The following is a 25,567-nucleotide window of genomic DNA, read 5'->3' as shown; positions in this document are numbered from 1 at the left end:
GCAGCATAGAAGGATCCTTAACTCACCTTTTCCCATGAACACAACAAAGCTACAAAGTCTTAGCACACTCTCAACAACTGGCACCTATCAAGAATAAATCAGACTACTTAAAAAATCACAAAGGTCTGAGGAACAGCCAAAGCTGTGGCAGGGTTGAACAACTTGTTCATCATCTGCACAGGGCCACTTCTTCAAGACTGGGAAACATAGCTGTTTTGCTTAATACATAAAAACAAACACAGAGAGAATCAAGCAGAGAAATAGGTTCCAAAAGAACAAGACAAAACCTCAGAATAAGACCTTAATGAAAGGGAGATAAGTAATCTACCTGATAAAGAGTTCAGAGTAATGGTCATAAGGATGCAGATTGAACTCAAAAGAAGAAAGGATGATCACAGAACTTTAACAAAGAGATGGGAAACGAAGAAAGTACCAAACACAAGTCAGAGATCTGAAGAATACAATAACTGATCTGAAAAATACATAGATAGGTTCAATAGTAGGCTACACAATGTAGAAGAACAGATGAGTGACCTGGAAGACAGGGCAGTGTAAAATCACTTAAACAGAACAGCAAAAAGAAAAAAGAATTAAATATGAAGATAGTGTAAGGGATTTGTGGCTCAACATCAAGTGGAAAAATACCTGCATTGTAAAGATCCCAGAAAGAAGAAAGGGGCAGAAAAATTATTGGAAGAAATAATGGCAGAAAACATCTCTGATCTGTGGGAGGAGACACACATCCAGCTTCAGAAAGCCCAGAGACTTCCAAATACAATGAACCTAGCAGTGACTTTCCAAGACACATTATAATTTTATTGGTAAAAGTTAAAGAGAGAATGTTAAAAGCAGTAAGAGAAACCAATTGTTATGCAAAAGGGAACCCCCATATGACTCTAAGCTGATTTTTCAGCAGCAACTGCAAGCCAGAGAGAGTGGCACAATACATTCAAAGTGCTAAAAGGAAAAACTTTGAACCAAGAAGAGTCTTCTAGCAAGAACAGAAGGAAAGATCGTTTTTCCGAGGCGCAAAAACTAAAAAAGTTTATCACCACTAAACTGGTCTTACCAAAAATGTGAAAGGGATGTACTTAAGCTGATAAAAAGCTTGTTACTAACTGGTAACAAGAAATCCCATGAAAGTAAAAATCTCAATGGTAAATGCAGGTGTAGTAAAGGTATTGGGCCAACCACTTATAAAGCTAATATGAAGGTTAAAAGACAAACATAGTAAAATTAGCCATAACATAATAATTAGCTAAGAGATACACAAAATAAGAAGATATAAAATATGACCTTGAAGACAGAGCACATGGAGGGGAGTAAAAGGGTAGTTATTAGAACATGTTCAAACAATGCTATCAATTTGAAATAGACACACACACACACACACACACACACACCACATACATCAATGGATTGATCATCCAGACAAAATCAATAAGGAAAAATGACCCTTTAATTATGTCTTAGATCAAATGGGCTTCATAGACTTGAAAGAACACTCCATTAAAAAACAGCGGAATACACCTTCTGAAGTACACATCAAACTTTCTCCAGGATGGATCATATGTTTGGGCACAGAACGAGTCTCAATACATGCAACAACATGGAAATTGTATCAAGCATCTGTTCCAACTGCAGTGGTAAGAAACTAGAAGTGATTACAGGAAGAAAACTGGAAAAATTCACAAATATGTGAAATTAATCAAAATGCTACTGAACTATGAAGAAATCAAAGAAAAAATAACAAATACTTGGAGACAAATGAAAATGGAAATACAATAGTCTAAAATCTGTAGGATGCTGCAAAAGCAGTTATAAGGGGGAAGTTTGTAGCTATACAAGGTTACCTCAAAAAAACAAGAAAAATATCAAATAAATAATCTATACTTAAAGGAACTAGGGAAAAGAATGAAGCCCAAGTGAGTAGAGGAAGGAAATAAGGAAAATTAGAGATGTTATCTGAATAATTAATTCAAGCCTCAAATGAAAAAAAAAAATTTTTTTTTCCCAAAAATAATCCAGATCATTGAGACTTCTGAGTTCTATTTATCTGGATAGGCAGATTATCTTTTATTTATGTATTTATGTATTTATTTATTTATTTATTATTTTTAATTTAGTTACTTGACAGAGAGAAAGAGAGCACAAGCTGGCAGAGTAGCAGGGTGAGGGAGAAGCAGGCTCCCTGGTGAGCAAGGAGCCTGATGCGGGCCTCGATTCCAGGACCCCGGGATCATGACCTGAGCCGAAGGTAGTTGCTCAACCAACTGAGCTACTTAGGCGCCCTGGCAGCTTATCTTTTAACTCATAACAATGGCAGTCCGTTCTCTTGGATAAACATAAATGAAATAGAGACTAAAAGGACAATAGAAAAGATTAATGAATAGATTCAAAGAACATCATTAAAATGCCCAAAGCAATCTAAAGATACTATATATAGAAAACCCTTAAAGACTCCACTAAAAAGCTACTAGAACTAATACACAAATTCAGTAAAGTTGCAGGATACAAAATCAATATACAGGAATTTGTTGGGATTTCTGTACACTAATAATGAGCTATCAGAGAGAAAAATTAAGAAAACAACCATTTATAATTGCATCAAAAGAATAAAATACCTAAGGCATAAGTTTAACCAAGGGGGTGAAAGACCTGTACGCTAAAAACTGTAAGACACTGATGAAAGAAACTGAAGAAGACACAAACAAGTACATGAAAAGATACTCCACGCTCATGGATTCAAAACAATCTCTATCAAAATCCCAATGACATTTTTCATAGAATAGATCTAAAATTTCTATGGAATCCCATAAGATACCCCCCAAACACAAAGCAAGTAATCTTGAGAAAGAGGAACAAAGCTGGATTTCAACCTATACTACAAAGTTATCCTAATAGAAACAGTATGGTGTTGGCATAGCAACACGCAGTCGAATGGAGCAGAATGGAGAGCTCATGTAGTAAACCCGTACACTTAATTTATGACAGAGAAGCCAAGAGTATACAGTGGGGAAAGGAAAGCCTCTTCAACAAATGGTGTTGGGAAAACTGGAGAGCCACATGCGAAAGAATGAAGACCACTCTCTTTTATCGTACACAGGGCATGACTGGAATATAAGACCTAAAACCATAAAATTCCTAGAAAAAAACATAGGCAGTAGTTTCCTACCATATCATCTGCAAATAGTGATAGTTTCCATAGCTTGGCTCTTGTAAATAAAACTGCAATGAATACAAGGGTGCATGTATCTTTTCAAATTAGTGTTTTCCTGTTCTTTGGATAAATACCCAGAAATGGATTAAGTGGATGATAGAGTAGTTCTGTTTAAATTTTTAAAGATCTTTCCGTGCTGTTTTCCACAGTAGCTGCACAATTTACATTCCCACAAACAGGGCATGAGGTGCCCATTTATGCATATCCTCTCCAACACTTGTTATTTCTTTTCTTGATAATAGCCATTCTGACAGGTGGAAGGTGATATCTCCCTGTGGTTTTTACTTCTATTTCTCTGATAATTAATGACGCCAAACATCTTTCACCTGCCTGTTGTCCATCTGTATGTCTTTGGAGAAATGTCTATTTAGATCCTCTGCCTACTTTAAAATCAGGTTATTTAGGCTTTTATGGCCATAGTTCCATGAGTTCTTCATATATTTTGGATATTAACTCCTTACAGGATATATGTGACCTTTGTCTTAGTGATTTTTTTTTTTAATCTGATTTGAAAGCCAAAGGAAACAGAAGCAAACAAACAACTTGGGTTATGGCAAACTACAAAGCTTCGGCACACAAAGGAAACCATTAACAAAATGAAAAGGAAATGTACCAAATGGGAGAAGATAGTTGCAAAGCTAAATTGAGTAGGACTTAAAATATGGGTCTCGGTTCATTATGCACCATTTTCCCTGCTGGGAATATCCCCCCGGCTCTCACCCTGCCCTTGTGATTCTTCGGGTAACTCTTACCTTGGCGGTAGAGTCGGTAAGACTCCACAGACTACCTGGGAGCTGCTAATTGTTCACACAAGTGTGTTCTGGTTTTCCAGGGCAGATCCCACAGCTTATACTCTCATACTCTCGTTCATTTTCCAGTGTTTAACATATGCATTCACTGACCAAATGAATAAATACATGAAGGTTGTCTGGGAAGTGCACCCTTAGCAGTTTAAAGCCATTCTGAAATGTGGCCCAGGCTATCTCCGAGTAATGTTAATAAAGCAAGAGTAAAATGCTGGCCTCTGATGTGGGTCATAATTGAGGTTCTGAGATGGAGCACATTGTCACAGAGAGGATAAGACTTGTCCTCCACAAAGAACAAAGCTAATGTGTTGGAAAGGCATGTACTTAAGATTCATTAGCTTGTACCTGTGGCTCTTGCTTCCTCGGAGCTCATGTTTCATCTCAAACAGCCTTCCAGAAACCCAGATTACTGCATTTTCTCATTTTCCTTTTAATACCACGGTCTTTTGGAGTCTTGTGAAAAAGCCTGATGAGCTCACCTCATTGTGATGACCCCGTCTCTCTTGCTGCCACCCCGGAAGGGAGGGCTATGTCTGCTCTTGCTACATCCCTTGACTCCTCCCACAGCTGTCACCCCCTGGAGGGATACAGAACTTTAATCTTTCTACCAACAAGGTAAAAGGGAAAATTAGAGATGTTATCTGAATAATTAATTCAAGCCTCAAATGGAAAAAAAAAGATTTTTTCCCTAAAATAATCCAGATCATTGAGACTTCTGAGTTCTATTTGTCTGGGTAGGCAGCTTATCTTTTAAGTCCTAGAAATGGCAGTCCGTGCTCTTGGATATATTACTGTATCATGGAGACCCACGACTTGTAGGCATCGGCTTACGAGTAAAAAATGCCTTAGCCAGATGATAATCTAGTTTGCTTTCTGGTGATTGCTACAGAGAATCAAATTCAATTGTATTCTCATTGAATGTAATGAAAACCTATAGCATTGAGCAAAGATTCCCTGTGGCTGGAAATTGTTGGGAGAAGCACTGGGAGTTCAAATTCCATGGTGTCCGCTGTATCTTGCGTGTCATAGACAAGCTATGGTGATGGTCCCAGACATCCAAATGAGAGACAGATTAGGAGAAAGCCATTCTTTTCCTTTAGTCCAGAAAACTGAAAACTGTGTCTGCTGGTAGCTTTTGTCTGTGATTCATAGGTTCCAAGAAGCCTCAACTGATTACCACTTCTCCCTAGTTCTGACAAATGCAAAAGATTCATTGGTATAACAGGTGTTGGAATGGGACCATCTATGAAAGGTATTCAAGGATCTCTCCATGTGTTATGTTTGAAAAAGTAATGGCTAAATGTTTTCTTTTCTCTTAAAGTTCTCTTAAAAAGAAGCAAGGCTTTGGACTGGGGTGATCCATACACGGGAGAAGTCAAGTAGTGAACCCAGATGTCTGAATGACCACAGCCTGACTGTGAGCTCCTTCAGCCATAATCTTCATGGTCGCTTCCCCAATGCCAATAGAACTAAATAACATGTCCTGGGTTTTTTTTTTGTTTGTTTGTTTGTTTTCAAAATAGAATTCTTCCTTATGTCATTTCAATAAGTGATTGATAATACAGTAGTATGTCACTTAGTAGGTCACTTGATTTGCTGTTTTGACCATGGGGATATCTTGAGGCTGTGGGAACTTCCAAGAGATTTTCACAGATTTAGACACTCAGTTCATTTAGTTGTGGTTCACTTAAAAAGCAATGCTTTGTCCTGCTCTTGTATTAATTATTTTTTTCTCCTATAAAAGAGAAAAAGTTTGATGGGGATGCTGGTGGGTTGATTTTTCTCCCTGTCATTCCAATCTCCCAATCATTTTATTGTAAATCACTGGGGATAGGCCTAATTCTTTTTTAATAGCACCAGTTCTTAATCGTTTCCTTCTTTTCCCAATAGATATCTCCCAATTTAAGTCTATCCTATGGCCCTCATATAATAGCCTGGGTGCTGTGATGGCACAAACCTGCTGTGGCCGAGAGAATGAGTGACAGCTAGCATGGACTTGAGTACCTGGACTGGAAATACCACAGGCGTGGGCCCAGTGATGGGAGGGAGGGGAAGACCCTTGGGAAGGAACGTATTACCTGTGACCCCATCTGGGATATGAACTGGCCATGTCACTTCTCAAGGGAGGTAGAGAAACTCGAATAACACAGGAGGCAGAGACCAGATGCTGTTTATTTTCCTCTTTGTCCCTGCCATAAGTTGTCTTCCAAAAAATGGTCTCAAGTATTAACACGGAACTTATCTCCGTTCGATAACCAGAGCACTGTGTAGCTAGTTCAGTTCACCTGTGTGCTGATAATGGGCCATCTGGCTCGTGTCCCTCAAGACTGGCCTTTCTCGTAGAACTGTGGTCCTGGGTGGTGCCTTTCTCTGTCCTGCTGGGTGATCTGAAAGAACAGTGCTGACCACCCCCCAACTTCCTGAGGGGAGAGCTGGGCCTGTCTAGCTACCTGACCTACCACTGCTTCCTCTAGTGCTTTGGCAGAAACTTCTGCCATGTTGTTCCTGGAGGAAGGTGTTCAACATCACAGTATTCATGAGAGCACAGTGTGGGCAAGCCCACCACTACGTCTTTCCCTGTCTTCAAAAAAGCTCAGAGTCCCCAAAAGAAACAACTCTCTCCTTGAAACATGGCCTTGGTCTTGATCTTGGTCTTGATTAAGCTCCAACCTCGCCAGTCCCCATGTTTTGGACACACTGGTCTTCCAGTCCCCTGGATATGTGTGGGCGGTGTTTGTAACACTCATCATGACTTTGCCTATTGTCCTTCTGCCTAAATATACTTTCTCCATTTCTCCCTAAGTCCTATTTCCTTCCCTATCTGACAAAATGAGTAATTATCTTCCTGTCTTGTGAATAACTCTACCCTCGTTTGATTTCACCCTACATTGAAATGATTACTTTATGTATCTTCTCGTCACTAGATAGTATCCAGCTCATAGCATATACCTCACCTCTGGTGTGGTGTCAGTCATGTTCTCCTTGCTCACGTGTGTTTAACTGATATGTTAGCTAGCTCTGCTATGCCACTGGTGACATTACTTTGCTATATAACAGTGAAGTATAGCTTTTGTACTGTATTCTAGGGCAAAATAAGATTATAAATACAGTATGTTCCAGAAGGTCAGTCTAGTTCAGTTTGTATCGATGGAAGTGTTGTCTAAGCTTTGACAGTGGATGCCAAAGTCCTGAAATTTACTTCTCTTTGATTAGTTCTGAGGAGGAAAGTATCCTGGGGCAGTGTCCCCAACAATGAAATTAGACACAAGTACCACTCGCCTTAGAATGCATGGCGTGGTACATGGCACTGCCCTCCTTCTGGGTGAATGCCATGGCCACGAGATCTCAGTAGAAACAGACCACATGTGGTGCTGTCGGTGACCTCTATTACTGTGTCTTTCGATTGTTCCTTCTTTTACATACCCCCCTCCAGGAAGCAGGCCATTTCTTGTTCCTTTACCTTTCATCCTCCCACAACAAGACTTAGTGCCTGGCTCCCAGGTGGCACTAAGGGATCATCTGATGAAGGCTCTCCCTACAGGCACACTTGGTTTTGAGGATTGCTGTAGTTTGGACTTCCCCAGACACAGTGGGCTCCTTGCACCTTGCCCCTCTGTCACTGCTACAAGGTGATGTTTCTAAGGCGAACAGATTATATCCTTTTCCAGATCAGAAATCTCCTGTGGCCCTCCCATCCTTTAAGGCAGGGAGGTCCTGTGCGGAGGTCCTGTGTCTTGGTGTGTCAAGGGAGACCCTCTCTAGCACTTCTCGCTGTCCCTCCTAACACTCTGGCAGGCAGCTGGGAGGACCTCTTCCAGATATACAGCCCCACCATGCTTGTCACAACATGCTTGTCGTACCATGCTTGTCACGCCATGCTTGTTCATAAAGCTCTGTCTTTATGCCGAGACTTCCTTCTGCAGAGATTGGCTTTCCCTCTAGCCCTGATCAGTTAGTTGGGTGACCTCCCTACTACTCCTTCCAAATACAGTGTCACTGTTCTCCCATCTGAGAGGGCATTTCCAGAACCCCTTTTTCTCCCATGAGGACCTTGCCTGCCACTCCTGTCATGGGCTTTGGCATTGTGTCAGAGTTGCCTGCTTAAATGTTTGCCTCCTGTGCAAACTCTCTGAGAATAGGAGCACTGTTTAATTCATCTCTCTATGCGTACTTGATGCTTGGCACAGTGTCTAGTACATACTAATGACTCAATAAACATTTGTTTGTTGAATGGGCTAAAGGAAGGAAGAAAACAAAAACAAACAAAAAGAACAGTTTACTTAAAAATCTTACCAACTCTGCTGAGCCCAACTTCCCAGGGGGTGGGAGAATTTAAGAGGGCATCTATAAAGGAACCCTGAACTTCCACAACGAATCATAAGGTATTTGAACACTAACTTCACTGTGTATGCAGACGTAGCACCTCATTTGCAGTCCTGCTGAATTGTCCTTCTTAGAAGCGTATTCATTGCCTGGCCAGGTTGCCTCTTAGCAAATCTGAACAGGACTGGGAATAGAGGAGGAAATCACACCGTGACTTACATTCTCTGCAAAACTGATGCTCCCTCCTGAGTGAGGCAGCACAGTCCAAGCCATCGGGCTGGGGTTCCAGTCATGGCTCTGCTGCTCACTTCAGACCACTGCCCTTCTGGAGCAGCAGGAGAGGCTGGACATGACCTCCCACCACTGACTCTGGGAGTCCCAGTGACTCGGCTTTATAGGGCGGGGTTGAGGACTTGACCGTCATGGGGCAGGTGGCCATGTGCCGGCTGGGAAAGAGACGCAGTCACCCCGCTTGGCACAGCAGCCGTGGGGAGCTCCAGGAGTGCGGCTGCGGTGGTCAGGGGCATTGCTCACAGCTGACCCATTCTGCAGCCACGTTGCTCCCCTGCCCGCAGGGGGCTCCTCAGTGGTCAACAGGGTCCCTGGGGCTTAGGCGCCGCGACCAGCCAGGGATCACTGTGGTTCTGGGAAGTAAGAGCATATCCTTTACTTCGGCTTGTGTCAACACAGAAAGAAGGGACCTTCCCAGCTTGCATCAAGGTGGGACGATCCTGAGGAAGAAAAGGGCATGTCTGAGACTGAAAAGGGAAAGACATCTGTGCATTCCTATTCATTCTCTATCCTGGTCTCTGTCAGTGTGTCCATCTGTCTGCCTGTCTCTCTCTCTCTCACACACACATACACACACACAGAGGAATACCACTTTCAGTGAACTTTCTTTTTAAGTAATCAGAAGGAGATGTTGCTGGGGATCAGAAATTTCCCTTAAATAACATAGGAAGGCCCCTGCTGCCTCCAGTCTTCCTCTCTCCCCTCACCCACGTCCCTCCCCTGCCCTGCTCCATTAGTCTGGTCATAGTAACTACCCAGGCTTCCACAGCTTCATTCTTGAACATGTCTAAGCATAACCTTCCCAAGAGCCTCAGAGTTGTACCCAGAAATTCCGTATTTGACCAAAGTGATAAGAGTTGTATATCCCACAAAGCATAGCTAGGCCTCCTGCTCACCTCTCTTGGGCACAAGGAGTAAGAATGGCATCGGAGAAGCAGGGAGCCAAGACTTCTCTCTGCCGCCATCACAGGGGCCCCAGAGAGAAGTGGGGATGGGAGTTGTTCCTCTCAAACCTATTGTTGGATTTTTCTCGTTAGTGGTGAGGCTTTCTGTGTTCCTAAAATAATTCATTTGACTGTCATTTTAACAGGTCCCTTGTCTGTTAAATCATGACTTCCTATGTGGATAATCCCTGACTTGGTTTGATTTGCTTATTAAAATTTCCTCTGTCTAATCTTCCCTTCCTGTCGGCAATGTGTGGGATTCTATTTCTTCTTCAAAGAAAAGGAACCCACACAATTCAGTTTATATAATTTTGTGATATTCTTCTGCACAATGGCCAGCACAAAACAGCTTTTTCAACACATGGCTTCAAGGCTAAAAACACAGTTTTGAGACAGTTTCAGAGACAGGTGTGAGGAGCTGAAGAGTTGGCTAGAGACGGTAACACTGCAGCCGCCTCCCACTTTTCTCTGCAGAAGCGCTTGGCCATCTGGCGGGTCTTGGCCACCTCTGTCCCATGACCTCACTCCGACACTGCTGTTCCCAAGCCGATGTGCAAACCTACAGGCAGGAATCGGATCTCAGGAGGTGAGACACAGAGTGGGATCTCCTCTCATTCCCTCCTCTCGCTTCTGATCAGTGTCATTCAGGAACTGGTAATGGAGGATTCTGGACAACAAGCCTTGTGCTTTGGGCAAGACAGGCATTGGGAAGGGGTCCTTCCCAGTTCTTTCCCAGAAGGGTCATGAGCACCAGAGCTCATGACATGGCTCTGGGACCAGAGGCAGGTGCGCCCCAATCCAACAAAACATCTACTGAGGGGCAGCTGGGTGGCTCAGTGGGTTAAGCCTCTGCCTTCAGCCCAGGTCATGATCCCAGGGTCCTGGGATCGAGCTCCGCGTCGGGCTCTCTATTCAGCAGGGAGCCTGCTTCCCTTCCTCTCTCTCTACCTGCCTCTCTGCCTACTTGTGATCTCTGTCTGTCAAATAAAAAAATCTTAAAGTAAATAAATAAATAAATACATAAAAAACATCTACTGAGTACCCACTGCGTTCTCACCATGGAAACATAGGCCCACGGGGGCCGGGCAAGGCCCGTGCTATCTTGGCACCTGCTTCTTAGTAGAGCAGCACTGCTAAGAAATAAGAAAGTTGCAGATAGAAGAGGTGCCCAAACTCCCGTTTATCTGCTTCAAAGTCAGAGAGAGAGAGATGTGAAGTTGATAACAGGCACTCAATTGGGAGTAGGAGGTTGGGGGCAGAAGGGGTAGAAAAAGCCAGGGGGGCTTTTGAATGTGGTCAGAAGAACATAGCCATGCACAGCCCCAGATAGACTATATTATATTCTAACCTCAACTTTGGTCAAAAACCTGTGCAAGAATCTGCCACCATTGGTAATTTTTACAAAATGTGTTTTAAAGAACATTCACCGCATCATGGTTTGTTCTCTGGAGAAAGTCTAAATGAAGCATTTTATTAAGAATGTGGAAGGAGAAAAAATTCAAATATTCTGATCATGAGAACTAGGCGTTCCTTTTTTTTTTTTTTTTTTTTATTGTATTTATTTATCTGAGGGAGAAACAGAGTTCCTGCTGAGCAGGGAGCCCGATGCCAGGCTCAGGCTTGGAGATCATGACCTGAGGGAAAGGCAGACACTTACCTGTCTGAACTGCCCACGCACCCTAGAACTATGCTTTACTTATGTCTTCTTGGCTGTCAAGAGGATCAGATACTCCATCTGAATCAATTTCTTCAAGTCTGTCTGCCCATGTTACAATTTGGGGAGAGTGCTTAAGAGCGATGAAAGTGCCCCCTCACAGTCACACAGAACAGGCTCAAACCCCCATTTCCTGCTGCCAGAGGACCTTATGAATGCTTATTAACCACCCTTCTGAGCTGGGTTTTTTACCAACAGGGGAGTAGTGATGTTTGATCAGTTTTTAATGTGATGATGCCCTAAGTCCCCTGCATAGAGTGAAGGTTTATAATTATTAGCTATTTTCATACTGCTACTTCCTGCTTTCTGTCTAGTCTTTATCTCCCCAGTTCCTTGTACATTTCTTTTGTTGTAAATTTTCTCAGATCCATCATAGAAAGAGAAGAGTTACATATAATTTTGTTTTAAGTTCCATTACCGCCCTGATGGCATAACTCAAGCTGAGTGTAAGATAAAAAAAAGCTTCAGGCATCTACTTGCTCAAAATAAAATCTGTTCCTGAACTCAAAAACTATTTTGCTCTTTGCCCAGCTACCTAATGCCCATTTCTATAACCTCATCTTGTACACTTTAGTGAGGTTTCCTTCAGGGCTTCTGTTTTTCACTCACCGTTTTGATTTCACAGTGTAGAGGCAATTTTTTTTAAGAATCATTTTCTCTGTTATAGATGTGGCTTTTGTCCACTTTCTTTTCATTTCTGAGATGGTATTCACAGTTTTATATATTTCAAAACAGAAAAGCTATTAATGACTTTGTCAGTTAGAAACTGACACAGCAGAATCTTTGTTTCCCTGTGTTCTGGAAAAAAAAAATCCACAACATACCCCTTTCTTAGAAGTGGCAGTTTTTTCTTTTAGGATTCCAGCTCCTTACGTGTTTTGGTCTTGCTATGTACTATAATGCTTAAGAATAACTTAAAATATTAAGCATGTGAGACCTGTTCCAAGATTTTTTTTAAAATCCAGGAACATGTCACTTGACTAAAAATATTCTTAACAATTTGAGTTACTTAAGTTGGAAAGCAAAATTAGTAAACAAAACATCGTTGTTGAATCCTCAGCAGCAAACAGGAGACAAGCCAGCAAATGGAATCTTACTCCCTATGAAGTAGGTCACAATGTGATCAGATTGTCTTTAGTGACTCACTCATTGGAGTCGTTCCTGAAAACTAGCCCATAAAATAGCCATAATTAGATCACAACCAATAATTGGAAAATTATGGTGTCGCTGAAACTGTTACTAGTATTTTTTGGGTTTCTTATCCATGTCAATTACCCATCCCCAAGGAAAGGGAAAATAAAAGACACTCGAATTACTTAGTGGAATGGAGAAAAAGCTGGAAACAATCTAGTGATACTTGTTGCTGTCCTTCTCATAGATAACAGGAAAGCCACTCTTGCTCTTTGTAGGGAGGAGGGAGAAGGCAGGTCTTGTGCCACGAGATTGGCTTTAGAGATCAGGAAGAATTGCGAGGTTGTAAACAGTGAAATCCCTTTCTGGGAAGAGAGTGGTCTTTTATCTAGGGCTATTTGTAAACAGGACAGATCCTCTCTCTCCCTCTCTCTTCACAGTCCAAATGTGAACAGAGAATGATTAAATTGTTTCTTCCAGCTGGATGAGTCTGTAGTGTGAGCTTGGAACACGTGAATGGCCAGAGAAAATGGAGCCACAAAGGAACACATGTTGGGAATCAACTATCCACCAGCCGCGCGTTGAGAGGCAGCTGTCGTGGGTCTTTAACAAGAACACCTGTTTAGGGACGTGATGGCATATAGTTTTATGTGAGCCTTTGAACGTAACTTTTTGTCTCTTCTTTCTCTGCACTGTCTACTAACTTACATCTTTCAATATTTTATCTATTTGTAATAGCACACTTAAACCCTTCTGTAAAAAGAAGGGACATTGAATAAAATAAATCATATCAACTGAAGTTTCAAGGGCCTTTTTTGTGCAGGAGTCATGCCAGTTCCAGAGGCAATAAAGAGCATGGAACGCTGGCTTGAAGTCTTCACTGCTTAGGGATGCGAGCGAACTGGTCAGCTAGCAATAATTCAGTAGGACTCTCTTCAGGGGAAGGGGATTCCTGTGGGATCGCAGAGCCGAAGCCCACATTTTAGGGAATCGAAAGAGGGTACAAGGGGAGGTTATAGCAGAGTTGGTGCTGGGGCAGAATCTTCTGCGAATACAGAAGGAAAGGGTGTGGACAAAGACAGGGGTGGGGAGGGCGAGGGAGGGCGGTGTTCAAGGAGCAGCTTTGAAACTCCCCTTCTTATTCTGGGCAAATGCCATTCCTCCAATCCACTCAATTACTGACAAATGTCTTCCTTGGCTAATGTTTCCTCCTATGCCTTTGTTCCCACCGCCTGGACAGTGAGCACTGGTATAATTTGAGTTTCAGGGGAGTTGCCTAGTTTCCAGGGAAGTCTAATAAAAATACCACAGCAGAAATGTCTTCAACAAAAGAAAAGCAATCCATAATCTTTTGTGATTTTTACATTGATACTATATTGATACTACATTGATAAAATTCCCTCAGCCTCAACATTAATACAAAAACATCCTATTCAAGCACCTTACAGATAAAGGGAGCATTCCCCTCCAAAAAATTGGTATATAAGGTACATTTATAAATACACTAGACCGTTTAAGCTTGGCATTTCAGTTTTGTAACTGCGGGGCTATGACTTGGGAAAAAATCTGGGATTTGGTTGCAGGAGGAATTAAGTGTGAGGTCTCTGGGGATGATGTGAGGGGACCCTTGGCTAGTGAGTGGGCCTGGCCGATTTCCCAGAACATATGTTTTGGTGAGGCTTTCATAGTAAAGCAATACCAGTAGTGTTTTAGTAGACTTTTATTTATTAAGTGCCTGTTATGCCAAGAGCTTGGTTTGCGTTCTCTCAGTAAGTTCTGACAACAACCCATTTAAAATAAGGAAACTGAGGACCAGGAGGATCAAGTAAAACGTCTGGGGATACGCATGTTGGAATTCGGTAGGTGCTGCACCAGCTTTGGTTTAACCTGTAATCATCAACTTGACTACTTACTTGCAAGTTGTTTTTATTCTCCGTAATAATACTATAAGATGTTATTTGTCCACATAAGGTATATATGAGCTGCAGAAATGTCATGCTCTAGCCACAGCCTCTCTTTTTTGGAGGTCTCTGGGCAAAGCCCACTGGAGCATGGGCAGGCTAGCAATGTCCTCTCTGAACTGCCCAGAAGAGCCAGGGGGCCTGCTGAGTGCGTGGATGGCCCATGCTCCTGGGCTTTGCCTGTCTTCCTGAGAGGAGGACTGGTTTCCAGGTGACACTGGTCTGTCCATTTTCATACTGTTGCAATGACAAGCATTCTTAAAAAAAAAAACAACCCCCCCCCAAAAAAAAAAGACCATATGGTGTCAGTAGTGTGATGAGAGGCTTTCTGAAGTCTGGGCTTTTCTGCCTATAGTAATGCCATGGTTACCACCAGGGGGGCCTGAGGAATTCCTAACGAGAGACTCAAAGAAGCAACGGATAGGCCTGCCACATGGCCATTAAGGCCTGAGACGGAGAATGCCAGCAGTGTGCTTCATTAGGTTCCTGGACTTTTTACAAGGGCCCTGGTCTTGAGGATGGGAAAGGTACAGGCCTAAGTGACTGCTAAACAGACTTATGTAATCTCAAGAGCAGAGGGGATGGCCGCTGAGGCCTGGGCCTTGTGACCTGTAAACAGAAACTTGGTTTGATGGATGTGTGCAATAAGTAATTCTCCTGGGATCAAAACTGCATGACTCAACCCGTTTTTAGGCCTTAATCTTCTCTTCTGTTGTCTTTTGGGAAGGGTTTTTTTTTTTTTTTTTTTGGTTGTTTGTTTGTTTGTTTTGTTTTGTTTTGTTTTAAGAGCAAGTGAGCAAGAGCAGGGAGTGGGAGAGGGAGAGGGAGAGACAGAACCTGAAGCAGGCTCCATATTGGGTGTGGAGCCTGACTCAGGGCTTGATCTCACCACCCTGAGGTCATGACCTGAGCTGAAATCAAGAGTCTGATGCTTGACTGACCGAGCCATCCAGGCACCCCCTTAATCTTCTCCTCTTGAAAATGGAAGTGTTCCTGGGGCACCTGAGAGGCTCAGTGGTTAAAGCCTCTGCCTGCAGCTCAGGTTATGATCCCAGGGTCCTGGGTTCCAGCCCCGCATCAGGCTCTCTGCTCAGCAGGGAATGTGCTTCCTCCTCTCTCTCTGCCTGCCTCTCTGCCTGCTTGTGATCTCTGTCTGTCAAATAAATAAATTAAATCTTAAAAAAAAAAATGAAAGTGTTCCTATTTGTAGACCAGCATGTGATTTTATAGCCAGGTTTTATGGCCAAAATGATACATTTAAATCCCTATTTTAATATACTTTGATGAAGTCAGAGTCACCCTTCCTTGTTTCGAAAAAGGGTCTCTTGTGTAAGTTCGCTATGTTTCTCCCCCATGTTTTAAGACTTTAAAAAAATTTTTTTTATTTATTTGAGAGAGAGAGAACAGAAACAGGGAGAGAGAGCATAAGCAGGGAGGAGAGGGAGAAGCAGGCTCCCACTGAATGGGGAGCCCAACGTGGGGCTCCATCCCAAGACCCTGGGATCATGACCTGAGCCAAAGGCAGTCACTTAACCAACCGAGCCCCTCCCCCATGTTCTAAAAGCTATCTGTATCCAGAACAATCCAGCTATTATCACTGTGTATCCACTCAGCTCATATGAAGTGCTCAGTGTTATGTACAGTACAAAGCTTGCCTTTTCCTCATCCGATCCAATGGTTTCTACAGAACCATTGGCTCCAAGGGAGTCCTAGTCCTCTGAGATTGGATTTTGTTGAAAATTATGGTGTTGGGAGATCCCTAGGTATCAGAGGTCCTTGATAGAAATCCCAGATGTCTGGGGACATTCTGTAGGGCAGAGAGTTGTAATGGGGAGAGCTGTAATGCAGGGACCACCTCTGATTCTGGGCTGTGTGTAGGGTCTTGAATCCTGGTGGGATCACTAAAATGTTCATAATAACTGTGATCTCCCCTAAAGAAGGATAAAGCTTGTTCTCAGTGAATTGGTGCTGGATTTCTCAAGAGATGGCTGTTTGTCTGGGGCGGTCACCCCACCTGAGCCATCTGGACCTTCTGAGACCCCCGGGCTAGAGGGAGTGAGGAGAGACAGACCCCAGCCAAGTGTGGCAATGCCCAGTCCCTTGGTGAGCTTGCATCCTTGTTCCTGCCTCCGCTGTGTGAAGCCCGAGCCAGAGTTCCGACCTTCCTCGGAGGGTTACTCAACTCACAGTTCATCTCTCTGTGAAGACGGGACTAGGTCTCACACCCCCGCTCATTGTCTCTTTGCCCCCACAGAATCTGTACCAGAACAGGTTCTTAGGCCTGGCTGCCATGGCATCTCCATCCAGAACCTCCCAGAATCGACGCCGGTGCAAGGAGCCGCTCCGTCATAGCTACAACCCCGGCCAGTTCCACAGCATGGCCATCAGGAACGGCCCCCATGGCACCGTCACCATCCCCCGCTCCACCAGTGACACTGACCTGGTCACCTCGGACAGCCGCTCCACGCTCATGGTCAGCAGCTCCTACTACTCCATAGGGCACTCACAGGACCTGGTGATCCACTGGGACATCAAGGAGGAAGTGGACGCTGGAGACTGGATTGGCATGTATCTCATCGGTGAGTCAGATGCACTTAGCAGGACCAGCCCGCAGTGTGCTGCAGACAGAAGGGTCTGGACACCGTGGTTTGGCTGTTCAGCAAGTGTGTGGTTCACAGTTCCCTTTTACGTATGCTTTCATATGTCACAGACTCACACAGCTTGCAGTCACCTGTGTCACATACACACTAGATTCTAACACACTGCAGACCAGGTACTGAGGTATCTCTTGCTACCTCCGTTCAGTGGAAGAAAATCCAAAGATAGGAGGGCCAGGTATGCTTGGACACAAACGTCATTACCATTGACAAGTGTAGAAGCTCTTCTACTTATGAATAAATTAGTATTACAAGCCTCTTGTCAAGTCCATATGTTCCTAAGACCAAAGCAACACCATACACACGAGCGATGTGCGCCCATCTCCATGGAGGGAATTTCACCGTTTCCAGCATAGTGGGGCACCTCTTCTCACCTGCTCTTTCCATGTTCTTACTGCTTTGTATTCAAAAGATGTCACTGGATTCGATGTACAGTGAGAGCAGGCACACAGCAGGCTGAGGAGCAGAGTGGTAGCTGAGAGGAGAATGCACAAGTCAGCGGATCTCACAAATTCGAACTCACCTGAAACATGCATTTAATCTGTTGTTCCTGATAGAATCGGATGTGCTGGAAATCGGTGCATTTACGAAGCGAAGTTCTGGTTACTGGGCAGGGGGGGAGGGTGATCTCTAGAGTCAGCTATCAAACTCAGGGGAGGCCAGGCCTTCTGCTGTCAGTTTGTGTGTGGAGCAGTTTACACATTTCAGGGGTGCCCGAGTGACTCAGGCGTTAAGTGTCAGCCTTCGACTCAGGGTATGATCCCCGCATCCTGGGATCCAGCCCCGCATCAGGCTTTCTGCTCGGCGAGGAGTCTGCATCTCTCGCTTCCACTCCCCTTGATTGTGTTCCTTCTCTCGCTGTGTCTCTGTCAAGTAGATAAATAAAATCTTAAAAAAAAAACCCAAACTACACATTCGGACACAAAATGCCCAATTTAATATCATGAAGTATCACAGAAACCAGTGGATTTTATGAGTATTTTACGACCTGTTTATCTGATAAAAATAAAGGGGATCTTATCTAACTGACTAGCTATCAGGGAAATATTTTTAGCTCTCTTAAAGGTTTTGAAATCTGCTTGGCTGGCCTATTTACAATAGACTCTTTGTTATAAAGATGGAGAAATGTAATTTTTGAAATTTGTACACAAGCCGTGGTTACTAGATCAATTGGATTCAGGTAAAATTTAATTTGCTTCAGAATAGTTCTTGAGTAAAATTGTTTGGATACCATCAGACTACAACAGAGCTTGTAAAATAAGAGCCCCCAAGCATATTTTTTAGTCCATATTATTTTAAATTTGATTAGTTACCAACATTGTAAAGTGTAGAGATTTCACAGTGAAATCCAGATTTCTAGCTTCTTTCACAAAAGCCTTCAATTTGGCAGCCCGAGCCCATAATTCTACTTGGCTTTAGTGCACCAAAGTTAAGCATTAGCTGCTTTGGGTAGCCTATCTGTACCCTTCAGTCTTTCCACACTCTCCCTCCCATCCGTCCCTACCTTCAGTCATTCATTATGGATGTTACTTGTTCAGCACATTAGGCAGTTAGATTTTTGACCACAGATCTGGTTCTGAAGCAACTCTTTAAAGCTGTACCTTCGTGCAGTGCCATTCATTCCCAGGCCAGGGAACCGTTGGAGGAGGAGCATGTGATGGGGGGAAGGTATGACACCCAAGGACATTCATCCAAAGTGAAGGAGTGGCTGGATCTGGAGCTCAGCCCTAGATCCGGGCTGGGGGTGGAGGTTTCAGGTCATGGGCCCCCCAAGAGTTGATGGAAGTCACCGTGGATTGTGTAGAAAAGAGCACCAGAAAGTCTCTGTCAGGGACAGGGGCAGCAGACGCACCCACAAAGGAGGTAGAGGAGGGTTGGAGACTTAGGATCAAACTAGGAGACCACGTCACAGAAGTCAAGAGAAGGTGGCGGAGGAAGGAAGGGGTGTTCAGCGGCTCCGAAGGTCGTGAAACTGCAAATGAATCAGATCCGGTGTTAACGTGACATTTTGACTAAGACAAAAGTAAACACAGCTCATCATCTTAGAATCTTAACTTGACAGTTTGTTCTCCTCATAGTAGCTGCATATATATAACTGTGAAGTTATTTAATGCAGAACGCCAACACTTTCGGCAACATAGCATTTCAGAAATAATTTTCAAATCCAAAATTATCTGGGAGTCTTAAGAGTTCATAATTTGTAGGTCCTTAGTAACATATCTGTCACATTCGCAGTGCCTTGCCAAATCAGATCACTGACATAGACCTAACATTTTAGAGGTGATGATTTAATTTCATCTGTCATTTCGCCACAGAAGTGAAGCCAATGCAGTGGCTCCCAAGGCCACAGAGCTGCCTGGCCTGGTGTCAGACCCCATGCTGCCCATAGGAACATCTCAGCACATCCTGGTGCAGTATCCAGTGGGGGCCGTTCCTTATCCAAGGAAAACCGAAATGCCCATGGGAGGCCGGGTTTGGGATGCTTTCAGCTCTGACCTTCAAGCTCCCCAGGCAAACATGACTGGGGAGAGAGTGAGACCCTTGAATGTGGAGGGGGATGTGTGGCCTTCCCACTGATCCCAGTGCTGTCCTTAGCCAGGAACGCAGTGGAGTCGGGGGCAGTAACAGGAGCAACCCTGTTATTATTAACAGGAGCAACCCTGTTATTATTATCATCATCGGTGAAATCCCATTTAGCTGCCCTCCTTTAGGGAGTGGTTCATGAGCTCAATACAGTGTAATGAAGGATTCTCTCTCCTAGTGACACAGAATGGGGAAAGATCACATGGTTTCCATGACAGTGCGACCTTGTTTAGAATCCTGTCCTGCGGCTGGCCAGAATGTATGGCCCCAGCCAGGTATCGTCATCAGAGCTCCAGGTTTCCTATCCAAAATAGAGGAGAAAACAGGACTTTCTTCTAGAAATACTGAACTGAGCTGATGAGACATTTAATGCACATTTAATGCCTGTTGATCGAGACTTCATGCCTTGATCTACCTTGTCAGGGAGCTCTAGTCTCTGGATGTGGGATAGCAAATTACCTTAATTCCCAAACTTTGTCCTGAGGCTGTATCCTCATTTTGCCCAGTTCCATAGAGGCTGAGGTAACAATGGTAGCAGTTTTCCAAGAACCTTGCAGAGCAAGGACACGATTCTGATACACAAAAGTTTCAGTTCACAGGGCGCCTTACAAACCAAGGACTTTTCTCTCTCTCTCCTGTGTATTTAATATGTAGAAAGTTTAATTAGGTATATTCTGATTTTTTGTCTCTTCTGATTTTTGAATGCAGTGTGTCAAAAATTGCTAGTAAAAATGTATAAATTTTAATCTTAATTTATTTATCTCTACCTTCACTTCTGCAGATTCTATGCTTTGTATATGTTGCTGTGAATTACCTGCTACGTAAATGTTTCATATCTTTCTTCTACTTCCATTTCTTAGTTTATTATTACAGATCTGTCTGTGTTCCTTGTGCTACTCTTTGCCTTGGATTCTTTTTTTAAAAACTATTTAAGATTAGTCTCTCAGTTTCCTTCTGCTTCATATTTGCTTAATCTTTTACTTTATTTTCAGACTTCATCTTTTCTTTAAATGTAGCATGTGTGTATGCTTTTATATTCTGATCTAGGAGTCTCTGGATTTTAACTGGCCAGAATAGCACTTTTCCGTTATTGTATTTACTGTTACGTTAAAATTTATTTTTATCATTTCTTCATATTCTTTATCTACTGTGTTTTCTTTTTGTTTCTTTTCTTCTTTCCATTAGATTGATCTATCAATCTAAAAATTACATTTTTCTTATTGTCCTTATCATGAGTGCTTTTAATCAGAGATCAGACGTTCTCAATGAAGGGTGTTTCTGCCCCCATTCGATTATCAGAAGGCACGAGTTCCTCTGAGAAGTGGAAGCCAGGTAGCATTTTCTTTGTTGGGCTTAGATGTAGTGGATCGGTTGTCCTTTCTATCTGATTCTGTGCTTACTTGTCCATGCTGCTCTCAACAGCAATAGTCTTTTCTATTACAGATTAGGGCATAGAAAGCATAGCTCCTATGCTTTCATTTGGAAGACAAAGCAAGAGAAGTACATTTCATTTTTCCCAGGTGTGCTGTTTCGGTAAACTTCACTAGAACTTTCTAATACAAATTTTTAACAACCTGTAAAGATCTTTTCTCTATTATAGACTGGAACAAGGAGTAGGAGTCTACACGCCGGGATAAATAAATATCATTCAGCAAATATAATCTCCTTTTGAAAAACTTAATACATCTCTATGTGTTCTGTACAAAATGAGTAATGACAAAACTTTATTTATTTATTTATTTATTTGTCAGAGAGAGAGCGAGCAAGAGTGAGCATAGGCAGACAGAGTGGAAGGCAGAGTCAGAGGGAGAAGCAGGCTCGCCCGCAGAGTAAGGAGCCGGATGTGGGACTCGATCCCAGGACGCTGGGATCATGACCTGAGCCGAAGGCAGCTGCTTAACCAACTGAGCCACCCAGGTGTCCCAAGTAATGACAAAACTTTAAACAGCACTGGCCTAAATAAGCTAATGTTTCAGGTTATTATTATGGTTTTGCATGTGCATCATAGAGCTTTCCCATAGAGAGCCCTATTGTTAGCCCAGACTATAAACAGAAGTATCTCCTTACTGGTGATGTCTGACAGTGATCTAAGACCACTCCCTGTATTATTCATTCAGTCTTCACAACAGACTTTTGGGGCAGGTATTGATAATATACCCAGGCTGTAGCGAGGAAGGAAAGACACAGAGGGATTAAATAAGATGTGTAAAATCACATACCTACTAAGGTAGCCTAGCCTTCCTTCCTCAAAGGGCTGTAAATTTCCCTGTAACCACACAAACATTGCTCCCAAAAAAGACTTCCACCATGACAAAGAATATGGAAAAAAAAACTTTGGGACATAGGGTCTAGGGGCTGCCAGTCCTCAGGGTGGCAAAGGGCCTGGCTGAGCTCCCACCATCCATTTCAGGCCTCTTCTCTTCTCTAATGCTGCCTTCTAGTGCAGAATCTGGTCCCAGCACCTTTAATGTCTCTGACTTTTGTGCAGCTGTCTTCAGATGCACGCCAGTCCCCAGTCCCCTCATCAGGTGCACTTATGCAAGTGGGGAAGGAGGACCTGAGCTCTGGGGATCCCCCTACTGGTTAGCTGGTGGCTGAGAAATTCAGCTTTCCACCACGATGCCTTATGCCTGCTCCCTGTCTTCAAGGTGGCAGGTACTCATTGGGCCCTGGGCTAGTCGCGGTGTAGTAGGGCTGCAGCCCCCTGCTGTGTTCCTTGTGCTACTCTTTGCCTTGAATTCTCAGCTCATGGGCTGCAGCTGCTCTGTGAGGTCCTTGAACTTAGCAAGTTCCCATGAGGTCTTTGTGAGCGAGGCAGGAGCTGCACCTTGGAGTTTTTCTGTTATTCTCGGGCTGTTCACAGAGGCCCGGCCTAGCGTCCATGTCTCCAAAACCTTATTCTCTGCATTAAATCCCCTTCTGCATGAACTGTCTGGACTGATTCTGTTTTTCTGCATCTGACCCCCACAGTACATTTGGATTTCCATGCAAAGACCAGTAGCTTTTCTAAAAATTGGCCATAAATGACCTTGGGGAAGGAACTGACCTCAGCACAGATGGGCCAGACAAGAATATCGACTATTCTGTTTTCTGGTGTGGTATTTGTTATGAAGTATTGTCAATGCAAGAGAATGGGCTATTTATTAGGAGCAATTGACAGTCTCTTAAAATGTGTCCTGTTTTGTTTTGGTTTGGTTTGGTTTGGTTTTTTTAGTGTTTTCATGCAATTCAAATATTTATTTTTTTTCCTTTTCTTTTTTTTGAAAATTAAAAAAAAATTTTATAAACATATAATGTATTATTAACCCCAGGGGTACAGGTCTGTGAATCACCAGGTCTACACACTTCACAGCACTCACCAAAGCACATACCCTCCCCAATGTCCATAACCCCACCACCCTCTTCCCACACCCCTCTCCCTGGCCACCCTCAGTTTGTTTTGTGAGATTAAGAGTCTCTTGTGGTTTGTCTCCCTCCCAAATATGTCGTGTTTAAACCTGTATAACCACATGGATCTCCATCCTAGTTCAGTCTTTTCTGACTCTTCCCCCCGACTCAGCCCATCCTTTTCTCATTTGTGGCCCTGGGCTTTCTTGATATTTAACCCATTCTTATACTTACTATAATCTAGGGACATTGTCTGTTTTCTTGAATAAATCCCCAAATCTGTTAGAAACTTTCTGGAAACATAGACCATATCTTACTTGCCATTATGTCCCCACAGTTTAGCATTGTTGCCTGAAGAGGAGGAAATCTTACACAATCACTACATGATTAATGCATGAATGAACATCCCCCTTCTAGGTATTAGTTACGTGGATATCTGATTGTAACTGTTCAAATGAATATTCTGGTGATCAGAGTGGATAGATTCAAGTAAATACCTCTCCTTAGAGAATTGCTATAATGAGGCAAATCTCTTTCTGGATGTGAGACTTGTTATATCTGTACTGAAGACCCAGGGAGCTAGGAAAATATTACACCTTTTTTGCAGAAAGGAGGCAATTACTCTAAAAGACATATTATGCAATCATCTTAGTAACCTAAGCAGGGATGTGAGCACACACTGTGAATATTAAGACTGGCAAATTTTGCAACCAAGTGATTTTCCCGAGGGATACAAAGAGTTCTAATTATTAATGAAGCAGAGGTAGTGAGTGTTGCTTTGCCCAATCATCTTTACCAAATAAGAGACAGACAAAATGTGCAATCAGCATGGCAGGTCACAAGCACATTGACCAGCTATCTCATTTAATCCTCCACTAGGAGGTCCTAGTTATTAGGACTCCACCGCCCCGTCCCCCTCAACTTTGCAGGTGATGCCATTGGTACACGGCACAAAGGGCCTTGAGAGCTGGGTCCTTCAGCTACAAGCCCTGCCATCATTCTAGCCTGTTCTCCCAGTCCATTCAGATACAGGATGTGAACCTCAGGATATCCTAGTTGCAAAAAGGATAACCACGACCTAGCTGCTTTCTGTAGAGGAGCCCCTGAGTTCTCTTTATTCCTCCCATCACTGTGGTCGATTTGGATTCTCAAATACGGTTTCCCCACAGCCTCAGATCTATCCAGCTCAAGTGGTTACGTTTTGGTGAAGAGGAAACCACCAGGGCACCATGGATGATCAAAGTAAATTCTTATCTCTGTCTTAGTCTGCACTGAAACATAAGGTCTGGAGCCAGAGAGGAGGAAGTCAGTTGGGTCTTCAGAGATCTGTCCTCTTCAGGAATGCTGTGTTCCTCTCTGGACACCGGCTGTAGGAAGGATATTGACTGTTGCACTGTATTGAGTAGAGAAATAGCAGGAAAGAAAAAGTACATTGTCTCCCCACAAGCTCCTCTCAGTGCTACCAGGCAGGAGGCTCTCCCTGAGCTTGAGCCCTGGACACCGCATCAGGACCTCTCTCTTTGCCCTCCACACATCCTCCCTCATCTCTGCCCTTGATGAGGGTACTTCCCTGAACCCCTGCTGGCCTCCCTCCTTGAAATTCCCCATCAGAGCACCCTGATCTTTTCCTTCCTATCCCCTAACACAAATTGTAATAGTACCTTTATTTCTCTACTTGGTGTTTCAAGTCTGTATCCTTAATTGCTTGTAAGCTTTAGTTCAAAAAGGACCATCTTGGTTTTGCCCAACTGTGGCTCCTGCATATTCCCCAGCATGACAGACAGTTGGAGCTCAATAAGTATCTGTTGAATGAATAGATGAATGTATGAGTGCATGAAGGATGGATGGACACAATCATGGACGAGTCCCAGGTATTACAGGATGATGGTATGCAGGCTGGAGAAGAAATGCTATTGGTTGGAGCCTGTGATTATTGGGACGCAACAGAAAGTGTGATTAGATGTTTTCCTTATGGCTCATTCACAGACCCCCATAGAGACCAGGTACTGAAAGTTTTAGGGAGATTTTCACACTCAGACTCACACATGGAAGGGCTGTTCAAAAGCAAAATGGATGGCTACAAGAGCAATCATTTTGTGTTCTGGGAAGTGTTCATGAACCAGCTAGATGAGCTTAGGAGTATCGCAGAGTGGGGAGAGTCTTGTCTTATAAAGGAGTTGGTTCAGAGAGTATCTGAGGATATTTTCAGCTTTCTGATTCTGATTCCAGGTACTTTTTCTTTGGCTGAGTTGGAGATAGCCTTAATATTCTTTGCTCTTTTTCTTTCTTTCTTTTTTTTGTTCTAAATATGCTGTAAGCTAATATATTTCTCTGTTCTGCTATTCATTTAGATGAGGTCTTATCAGAAAACTTTCTGGACTATAAGAACCGTGGAGTCAATGGTTCTCATCGGGGCCAGATCATCTGGAAGATTGATGCCAGCTCTTACTTTGTGGAACGTAAGTACTTTTCCTATTCTTGTTGCTCAGGATAAAGCAGAGTTCAGCTGCAATTTTTTTGTTGTTGTTGTTGCTGTTCATTGCATTGCCT

At 43.2% G+C, this 25,567-nt stretch overlaps 1 protein-coding gene across 4 annotated transcripts in view; it reads left to right on the top strand.

The window, feature by feature from the left end:
* Positions 1-25,567, top strand: part of HECW1 (HECT, C2 and WW domain containing E3 ubiquitin protein ligase 1) — a 469,612-nt gene that overhangs the window by 196,655 nt on the left and 247,390 nt on the right. For all 4 annotated transcript variants that reach the window (XM_082691734.1, XM_082691733.1, XM_082691731.1 and 1 more), the window contains 2 exons: positions 16,645-16,969; positions 25,369-25,476. In XM_082691734.1, coding sequence (XP_082547860.1) covers positions 16,645-16,969; positions 25,369-25,476 — 433 coding nt within the window. The remainder of the gene's footprint in view (positions 1-16,644; positions 16,970-25,368; positions 25,477-25,567) is intronic.

This window comes from Mustela nivalis (genome assembly GCF_964662115.1).
Source record: "Mustela nivalis genome assembly, chromosome: 12".
Classification (NCBI taxonomy): Eukaryota; Metazoa; Chordata; class Mammalia; order Carnivora; family Mustelidae; genus Mustela; species Mustela nivalis.
This window is presented reverse-complemented; position numbering and strand designations above follow the sequence as displayed.